Consider the following 10,390-nt stretch of genomic DNA (forward strand, 5'->3'; position numbering starts at 1 on the left):
TTTAATATATCGTCGCAGTTTTCCGTTACGATACATGCGCGTTCGCACTTCGTTACTATCTGACAAATGCCGCTACCTTTTGAAAACGATATAATCACGCTACCAAACTTCGATGAATATAATTTGCTTTACTCATAAAGTATTTTGTAGTTTATACACATATGAGTGGCATTATGTAATGCGAATTCAAAGGAAGCAAAGCTGGCCAGCTCGACCGTAACTCACGTTATTGTAAAAACTGTGAATGTCGTCCGAAGTACGCTCATGCTGTTATAGATTATGAACAACTGCGAGAATCCATCATCGAAACCGCGTACTGTACATTTGCGATTCGTCACGGAAGAAAAAAAAAGAGAAAACGATCGCGTTTCGTCATCCTGCGTGCAGAAGACGCGAGGGGTTCGGTAATTTTTAAGCGTCGTTATATCTTCCTCAACATCGCTGTTGAGAGGTGTTGTCCAGATAGAACTTGCTTCGATTGCAAGAAAGAAAGTTCTAGTAGACTCGACTCACGCGACTACCGAATCTCCTGAGAATCACGCCGCAATAAGAAGTTGCTTCGTTGCGTCTTAAGACGCGATGAGTGTTGATAGCCACATCTTGTTACTATAATTCGCCGCAACGCTATGTTTTCATTTTTAACACGTGCATTGAAGATTAACGACTCGTTTTTCTCTTCTTATCCTTTCGTTTCCACTCGGCACTTGGAACGCGGTTGTTTCCATACATTTCTGCAGACGTTGCATATGTCATGGGCACCACCATTCAGTACACGCCAGTCTTATTACTGATGATCTTTATGATGTCGTGATATGGAAAAATCGGTTACCGTTCGCCGAATAGCCGTGCGATACCATACGCAAATTCATTTCCGGCTTGCGGTAATGGGAAAGCGCTGTGCAGACAAAGGTAATCGCCAGTCGCCGATTTCGATGAACGCTACTGGTCGTTTCGATGACGATGAATCCGCTATTGCTGCTGCTGATTCACTTGTTGTGTTGCACGCTTGCCCGCCTGACCATCAGAGTGGGTGGGACGATTGCCGTCGCATTGGCGCTTCCAAAACAAAAGATACACAAAACAGCGACATTAGCGCGTCACCGTCTTCACCACTTAAATGAGCTAAAGGTTCTCCTCTCCCTCTCTCTTTTTTTCTTTTCCGGCGCTCCTTCTCTCGTTCATTACATCTAATCTCCCCAGTTTCGCTTTTACTCGGCTCCTTTTCTCTATGATTTCATTATGTAAGATTGAATAATCGATTGATATTAACATGAGACAATGTAAAATTGAATAAAATTGTCCTTCATGATAAAATACAATGTAGTTATAGCGAGGGTAAATGTTAATAGCAAGTCTCAAAAGAAACAAACTTCATTAAAATATTCGTTGTTCTTTCTTTTAACATGTCTCTCGCCTTTGAAGACATGTTTAATCTTTTTCGATAACATTTAAATGGAGAGACATTATCGAATGAAGATATTATGTAATGTAAGAATTACTTGTGTGTTCTTCATTTCCCGCTAAATTATACTAATATTGCAAAGTTCTCTCGCGCAAGATTCTCTTACGATATGAATAAATTGATTGATGATACCGACAAGCTTGTGAGGAGGAATGAACTTGGAGAGAAGGCTCGCACGATGAAAGTTTTCCCCATGATCAGAGTTTTTCATGATCGGCGTCCTCTACCGTGGCACAGCAGAGAATTTCGTTCCCTCTTTGTCTATTTTTGTCATTTAGAATTAGTGCGATAGCTTTCGGTTACCTGAAAAAAAGTCAACGAAAGAACATAAAGCGGAATTTTGATGAATTTTGAATTACCGAATAAGTTTGCGTATCTATGCTTTAATTAGATTGCAAAATAGATATGTATCGAATGCTTGAAAAAAATTTAGAACGTTAAAACGTGCATTTTTACGTGTACAGTTATTCGAAAAGATGCCCCCACACAGTACACACTAAATTAATATTAAAAGTATCATTAAAAAAAAAAAAAAAATTAATTTCAGTTAATTTAAAAATTAAATCTCTAATTTTTGAGATGTAATTTGTGCGACAGATGTCAAATTTATATTTTGTTCGTTTACTTAAACCTTAGACATGAAAAATCGTAAACATTTGATGTTCATTATGTTATATAAAATTATATTTATATAAAAAGTGAAAACAATGTAAAGCGCGTTCTAGAAAATACTCATTTTTTAATCAATTTTATTAAGGATCGTTTAATTCCTATCTTAATTTTCCTATCTTAATTTAATATTTTTTTAACCAACATAAGATATAGTTACAATCTTATTATTAGTACCATAACATACTGATATGATAGAATATCACAAATTAAATTTTTTAAACACAGTAAATACCAATTTATAAAAATTTTTTTATTTATTTTTTACTTATTATGAAAAATGTTTTTCTTTTAAGTATAATGTTCCATACGTTAAGAAATAATACTATAAATTTTTATTTTGGTGCGATATTTGTGTTTTGGGCATCCCAATAACATCAAGTATAATTGGATTTGAATCTAACAATCAAGAAAATTATTTAAAAATTATTTCTTTGTTAAAATCACATGCGATAGTCTCAAAATTATATATATAGTAGACCAGGCCAACGCAAGCCACAGGCAATTAGAGATATATTCTTCGATATAGGAATTATATTATGCGTTGCATATTTTTTAATATTAGTTTGTTAATCATATTCTAATATAATTTATTAAAAAAAATAATATAATAATTATACAAGATGTTTCGGAATAATTGAACAATCTCTCATGAGCATGCAGAATTTACTAAAACAAAATAGATTTAGTCAAAATTGCAAAAAACTCGATTTAAGATAATTTCTTACTTTTTACAACTCTAACATACAAGATACAGCAATTCTTGATTCATCGAGAAAGATTCATGGGAAGGACCGACCATATCGAATATTTTTTTTATAATTTCGACTAAATCTGTTTTGTTTTAATAAATTCTAATTCAATTTATTATTTCATCATCTAAATAAAAGTGTACCTTCTCTATTATAATCAAGTGAGTTTTTTTCTAGATTAAAATAGAATAAAATTTCTAATAGATCTATCTTTTCTTGTTTTCTTTATTTTCTTCTCTATCTTACAGCTCTTATACCCCAGCCTTAATCCTTAATTTATATATACCATAGCTACTTCCTTCAATATCACATATCTTGGGATGCAGAATTCTATATTGAATATTTCATCTCATATATTATAATCCATCAATAATTTTCTCAAGACTTCCTCTTTCTTTCCATCCCCAGATCTCCACTCCATCAAGCGTTTTTGTTAGATAGAGCGAACTAAATTGAGTCGAAAAATCCTCTACCATTTTGCAATTAACAAGATATTAATTATTAAAAATCGCTGAATATTGATTTTCAATAATTATTTACTCAAATACTATCAACAAGAAAACAGCGAGAGACAAAAATTGTTTATTTTCTTCTCTCTAAAGTTCTGAGAATTTTTTCAGAATTTTTTAATACCGTATTTTCTTATGGTTGGTAAAAATAAGAAAGTATAATAATAAAAAAATTTTTTTAAAATTCTTAGAGTTCTACGAACTCTAAAAACTATAAGAGACTTCTTCTCTAGAATAAATGATTTTTGTCTCTTGTAGTTTTTTGTAAAGTTGATGGTATTTGGTACTTTTCGAGTCAGTTTAGTCTGCTCCATCTACACAAAAGCGCTTGGTAAAAATTTACGAAACACCCTGTATACACGCAGATATTAAAAAATTTAGATGACTCAAAAGTAGATCGCTTTTGGTTCTCTGATAATACTAATAAATCTATTGCACTATTTTAAAAATCTTTACTTAAGATGAAAATTAATTATTATAAATTATTTAAAAAATATACTTTTCAGAGATCTTAACTTAAAAGATAAATATCTCGGCATCGTAGAGAAAAATTATAGAAATTTATATTAATTTTAATTTTTTTCATCTATATGCTTATGAGAGGTAATCACATTTTCCGGAATATCTTGTGTCATTACGAAAGTGCAATTGACAGCAAGCAATAATAACTTCTGATTTTCATTTGGAGAGAATGCTTGTATGTAAGTTAAATATGAATGAATATATACTTGATGTTTTTTTTTACTCAATACTCCTCGCATACCAGTAGCATATATAGAATGTCTTCATTACTATGCCATGAATATGTGTATATTCATAATTTTATGGACAATCTTTTGAAGCAAAAATATTATGATACACTCATTTCGGAGGTAGTCACTTTTTATCTTTAAAAATATTTATAACTATTTGTAAATTATATAAAAAATAAGATGCTATCTACTTACGTCTTTATAAAATTAAATCTGCGGAAAAATAAATAATGTTCAGTCATTTGTAAAAGAATTACTATCATATGTTCTAAAAAAATATACCATTAAAAAATAATATAACAAGACATCCTATATACAAATATGCAGATTGAGAATTCTTTCCAAATGACAAAATGTATCTCTCTATCTTCTTCAATCTCCATTTATCCTCAATTAACATAATTAATTAAAGTACCATGCCACGGTATTGCGACACCACCTTCCTACCAAAATTAAGCTTCCATTCAACTAACGCGTACCGAATATATGATCTAGCGTTTGCACAAGCATAACATAAATGGCAATCTTAAAATCGATTTTTTTATCACGTACCAATAAATCGTGAAATTTGATAAGAGCTATAAATATGTAGTGATAAAATTAAAAAATAGAACTTACACCATCATTAATATACTATAAATTTACATACTTAAGGTGATCTTAACACGATCAACATTTAATGTTAAACAAAGACATGATGAATCCGCGGCATCAAAATGATGTTTTCGAACGCAATCAATATTAACTACATTTATATGGCACCCTTTATCGAGTTTAATATCCGTTATGAATAATCATAATCATTCCATTCTTCACAGAAATAGTTATGAATTTATGATTGATAAGTTTCAATTGATTTACAGTTATTAAACCCGATTAAAGGTACCGTGGTAATTGATGGATTAATATAAATAGAATGTTGATAATGAATCTGGAATTTGATTCTCGAGCATCAGTACCACTTTAGAATCCGTGCGCGCGCGCGCGTGTGTGTGTGTGTTCACAACAATAGATAGTGTATATAAAATTATAGTGAAATATATTGTTAATAATCCTGCTCGAGTAAGGTTGTAAAATACTAAAAATATTGATATATACTGTCAGTATTACTGATAAGCATTATTGATCGTGTAGGGTCACCTTTAGCATTATAATCACACAGGAGTTCAATATACAAATATAAGTACAATTGAAAACAGGCTTAGAATGTAATTTTTGTCCCCAAATGTGCAATGTTCATGCAATCAAAAACGAGAGTGTAACAAGCTCTAAACATTTACCGATGTGAAGAATTCTATATATATGAAGTGATTTTAAAATAAGTCACCAACATTCGCAGCGTATTTGTTAATTGATTTTTCTCTCTTTTTCACTTTCTTTTTTAATTATTCAACTGATATCTAACATCTTAAAAACTAAACAAAAAAAATCTGAAGTTAATTTTAAAAAAAGATACGAAAATACCCAAATTTTATTATATATTTCTATCCTTAGAAATTATAATCCCAAGGATATTAATGTTTCGAAGAATATAAGAAAAACTCAAATTGATCGAAGAAAATTACAAAATGCAGCGACGTACTTTAACATCATTCCAAATATATAATAATAAAGAAAGTCTTGCATTGTCTACGTTTTCTAAAGTCAAAACTTTCCTATTATCTGTATTACACTAATTACAATCGAAATAACTAACGTTTCTCGAAATAGTTTATTGTCTGTGCAAGCTTACATAGTCTTCGAAAATGTCCGCGGATTTCAGTAGAGCAAGTTATACCCAGTCGTTTAGCAGATTTAGTTCTATATTGTGTAGCAACTCACTTGGACTTGGGCTGCATTTCTCCTGCAGCAGCTAGTAGCGTATCCCTACGATGCAACCGCATGCTGACCCTTCGTTCTTGTCCACCCGCACCCGATGCTGAAAGAGATCATCAGAAAAAACATAATGCATGAAAAACCGCACAAAAAGTTCAACCAACAATTGTGTTCTATATATGTTCTTTCGTATCGTTAACTCACTGCCATCCTGCTGTTTCATAGAACTCGCTTTTACGATTTCCATATACTCATTTATACATACAATGTATAATACTCATTTTATATACAATGAGTCTAAAAAGTATTCGCATATCTTTTTAAAAAATCTTATTTTTAAAAAGTAAACATTAATTAGAAATTTAAAAATTTATTAATAAACAATAAAATAATTGTATATTTATTTAAATTATTTTTCCTAAAAAGATATGTAATAATAAAAGTTATCTTAAAAGTAAACAAAAATAAAAAATGTATTATTTGGACACGCAAAAGATTCAAATTCATACAGTTCATACATTTAGTTTTTAAGAACACACAAAATTCTTTTGTTTATATTAGGACAGAACATTTCGTTGTAAAATTGTTCATTAATGTTATTTATTTACTATAAATAAAGTTTTTTTAAATAAAATTTTTTTTCCTGTATGAATACTTTTTCCAGTCACTGTATGTATAAATAATGTATACACATGAAAGCTTCCTACTGCCTCTCGATACACACACAGCAGGATTTATACACAAATCCAAAAGCAATAATAAGGGAGCAGCAATATTTGTTTAAAAGTTTTCAAAAAAAATTACAAAACTCGGCTCTCTTATACACTCGCCGACACATTTCGGTCAGTACATTCAATCGTGCAAATAACTGATCGGTAATTCGAAGAAAAAAACAGGAAATAGAAAGAAGAAAACAGTCGTAGAGAAGAACACTCGTTATACATTGCAAAACACACGTTTTTTACAATATATATATTGTATGTTATACCCACCATATGCCAATCTGCAATCTAAGACTATTTTCGAAAGACAACATAATTTATATTAAAAAACCGTAATAATAACCTAAGCGAGTGGATTTGAATCTAAAATAGTATCGCCGCATTTAAAATTGTTTAACTGCTGTATCTAACTGTTGTTTCATTATCGATTTAGATGTGTAATATTTCGTTTGTATTTATACGTTTTTGTATTTATACGTTTGTATTAAATATATTCGATGTGAACATAATGATAGTAATGACAATGATATACAAATTTAAATTTCTGAAATTAAAATATTATTCTACATAAATTCATGTAAATTGACAAAATCCAGCACACTTCTCAATTGCAATTTTTCTTAATAATCATAATATACATTTTTTAATAATTTTTTATTACATAGCCTTTATTACCTGATATTTTAAACATATATTTGTTTAAATTATAAAATATTTTATAATTTTTATTTTAAATTTTTATTTTATTTTAAAAGATTTTATAATTTTTTATTTTTTCAAAATTTTTATCGTATACACTCTGTTTAAGGGATATGTTATTTTAAATTTTATTATATTTATCATCACTTTTTAAATATTATTAAGATCTTTCAAAACAAATAGTAATAAACGAAGTAAGAAAATTTCAAGAGAGAGAGAGAGAGAGAGAGAGAGAGAAGATCGAGTCTTATTTTTAATCGTATGTAGGCTATGTTTGTCAGATTGATGCATTATATTCATGTTTCAAAATGTTATATGTTTAACAAAGACTCGATATCAATAGGGCGACGCAGGAAACGATGGATAATTTTTCACTCTTGGCAATTGAAATGGAAAAATTATTATAATAAATTATTATAATAAAACAAAGAAAAGCAACCGAAAAAACGAGAATAATTTTAAAAAATAAATCAAAATAAGGAAATGGCACGTTTTCGTGAAGATAGATGATGCGACAAATCCAAAAATTAGATGAAAAGTAGATTTTTCTCTCTTCTCTTTTTCTTTCATCGTACGTATACGATTTCCAGAACCAACATCTGAAAGTTATTCGCGCTTGGGTTTTTCCATTCAAGCCAAGTGAGAAATAATTTTGACAAGGATAATCGACAATGTCGTGTGGTGAGATAAATAAAAAGAGACCAGTCCTTGAATGGAAAAACATTTATTTGCTACTTTTTTCTTCATCATCATCATCATCATCATCATCATCATCATCATCATCATCATCATCATCATTATCAATAAAAAAACAGACTGATTACAGATGGATATATGATATGCTAGACGAAAACATGCTAGACGAGTAAAGAAAAATAGAGAGAATGGACGAAAACAACGTCCCTGATGATCTAGTGCATAGGAAGAAGTTGGCAGTGTCGAGATATTAATAACGATAAATCTCACTCGATTGTTACGACTAACGAAAATCAAAGTTTCTCTCGAGATTACAAAGATCACGGATAAGTAACAAACTAAGACTTTATCTTCCCTATCTAAGCTTTGGTAACCTTTCCACGTCTCTAGACGCTGTCTATATGTTATGTAGGGCATTTAATAACAAAAAAGAAATCAGGCTACTAAATTGCGAAATTGCGAGCCGCAACTGTTAGACTACTTCTTCCATTTCACCAGAACGTATCGTTAAATGTATTAAAAACTAATACGTATGCTTGATTAATTATTGAGAGAATTTCGAAACTTTACAATCGTTACAGAATACAATTGATTAAATGATGAAAATGTCAATGACTAAAATAAAAGAACACAACATTGTTTTTTTTTTAAATGCTAATTATAATTAACACGTTCAATGTGAGCAAAACAAATATCGCGATGATTTTTGTCCATGATATCGAACGCAGTACATTTCATGCTTATTCTTCTACAAATGTAGAAAACATTTAATGCTCTATATCTTGGATTTGAATGATTAATGAGCAACAAATTGCAAATATTCGATATTTTGGATACAATAAAAAAATTAGTCATAAGACCTCTAATCACATACGAAAATAATTAATCAATAGTCTTCAGATCATTTTTCATTGCTTATATAGTGAGGTTATATATAAATATATGTATAAAACTGTGTGTGTGTGTGTGTGTGTGTACTTTTTCAATATATATTAAAAAAATAGTAGGCACACATCGTACACTTGCAAGAAAAGTAACACAAGTAAAATATTAAATTTTTTAAAAGAAAAGAAAATAATGTATTTTTAAATTAATTATTTACTATAGTATTAAACATAAGTTAGAGTAAATCTCTAGAAGTAATATAGGTATTAATTTTGTTATGGTATCATCAGTATTACGTTACATCGAAAAACTATTCTTCTTTTGATTTATTTTATTAAGAAAATATTCAATTTGTCATTTTTCCTAATTAAAGGCAGAAGTATTTAGAATAATTCGCACATAATACAAAATTTAAAAAATTTCGACTTACATCACTTTTCTGCGAGAATGCGATATCATCGATTGCTATTTTTAATATAATATACAAAATAGTTATTAAATGAGTTAATTGATAAACATTTGGTTTTTACTGTTAAGTTTGTCGAAACAATGTATAATTAGAGCAAAAACGTTTATAGGGTAGGATTAGCCGACAAAATGTCATTAATAACTATCTTCTTATCTTATCCACTCTTAAATTTATAAATATATATATAAAGAAGAACATAATCTAAGCAGAACTTGAAAGGAACTGTAAAAAATATTAGTCAATTGTTATCATTTGATTGTACAGCATCGTAGATGTATTTTATGACAAAATATTGCAATTACTCATATGAAAAATAATTATATTACATATTTAAAAGAATTAAAATTGATAAGCAAAAAAGTAATTATTTTATGTGTAACATTAATTTTTCTGTACTTTAATGTTACAGGACGGCATTGTAAAGTTTTAAATATCAAATAAAAGAATAAAAAAAGGAAAAACAAGAAAGAAAATGAATCAAATATTGTCATAAAAATAATCATAAAAATAATTATCTATGATACTGTGAACAAACTTTGAATGATAAATGTTATCAGTCTATTAATTTTAGATCAGTCTAAATAATCAAAAGATAATCAAAGCGTAAGAATAAATAAATTATGAAAAATCATTAAAGCCATGTATTCCAATATATTATTACTTAGTTTATAACCTGTGCTGCAATTTGTTTTGTTTTGCTATCAAAACTACTTCAAAGACCAAATGAATTTCGCTAGATAATACATGATGATTCGAAAATACATAATCCAAGATGAACAAGATGCAAAGAACCGTTTCACGACAATAAAATCTAATAATTAAAAGAAAAAAGGAATGTTCATACATACATACATATATATATATATATATACGTACGTACGTAAATAGATATCCACCAAATTGTAACATCCGATCCGGATCTTTGTTCGCGAAAACTGTAACGAATACATTGCTGCATGT

At 29.1% G+C, this 10,390-nt stretch overlaps 1 protein-coding gene across 2 annotated transcripts in view; it reads right to left on the reverse strand.

The window, feature by feature from the left end:
• Positions 1-679: 679 nt before the first annotated feature.
• The window catches only part of LOC108684699 (casein kinase I-like), a 17,862-nt gene continuing 8,151 nt past the window's right edge, over positions 680-10,390 (reverse strand). Inside the window, exons 8-9 of one of the 2 annotated variants that reach the window (XM_018189154.1) lie at positions 5,966-6,062; positions 680-1,056 (exon numbers count right to left, since the gene is read on the reverse strand). In XM_018189154.1, coding sequence (XP_018044643.1) covers positions 987-1,056; positions 5,966-6,062 — 167 coding nt within the window. In that variant the 3' untranslated portion in view covers positions 680-986. Of the gene's footprint in view, positions 1,057-1,511; positions 1,766-5,965; positions 6,063-10,390 lie in introns of those variants that run through there. The other variant, XM_018189155.1, reaches the window with a different exon arrangement.

This window comes from Atta colombica, unplaced genomic scaffold (genome assembly GCF_001594045.1).
Source record: "Atta colombica isolate Treedump-2 unplaced genomic scaffold, Acol1.0 scaffold137, whole genome shotgun sequence".
Lineage (NCBI taxonomy): Eukaryota > Metazoa > Arthropoda > Insecta > Hymenoptera > Formicidae > Atta > Atta colombica.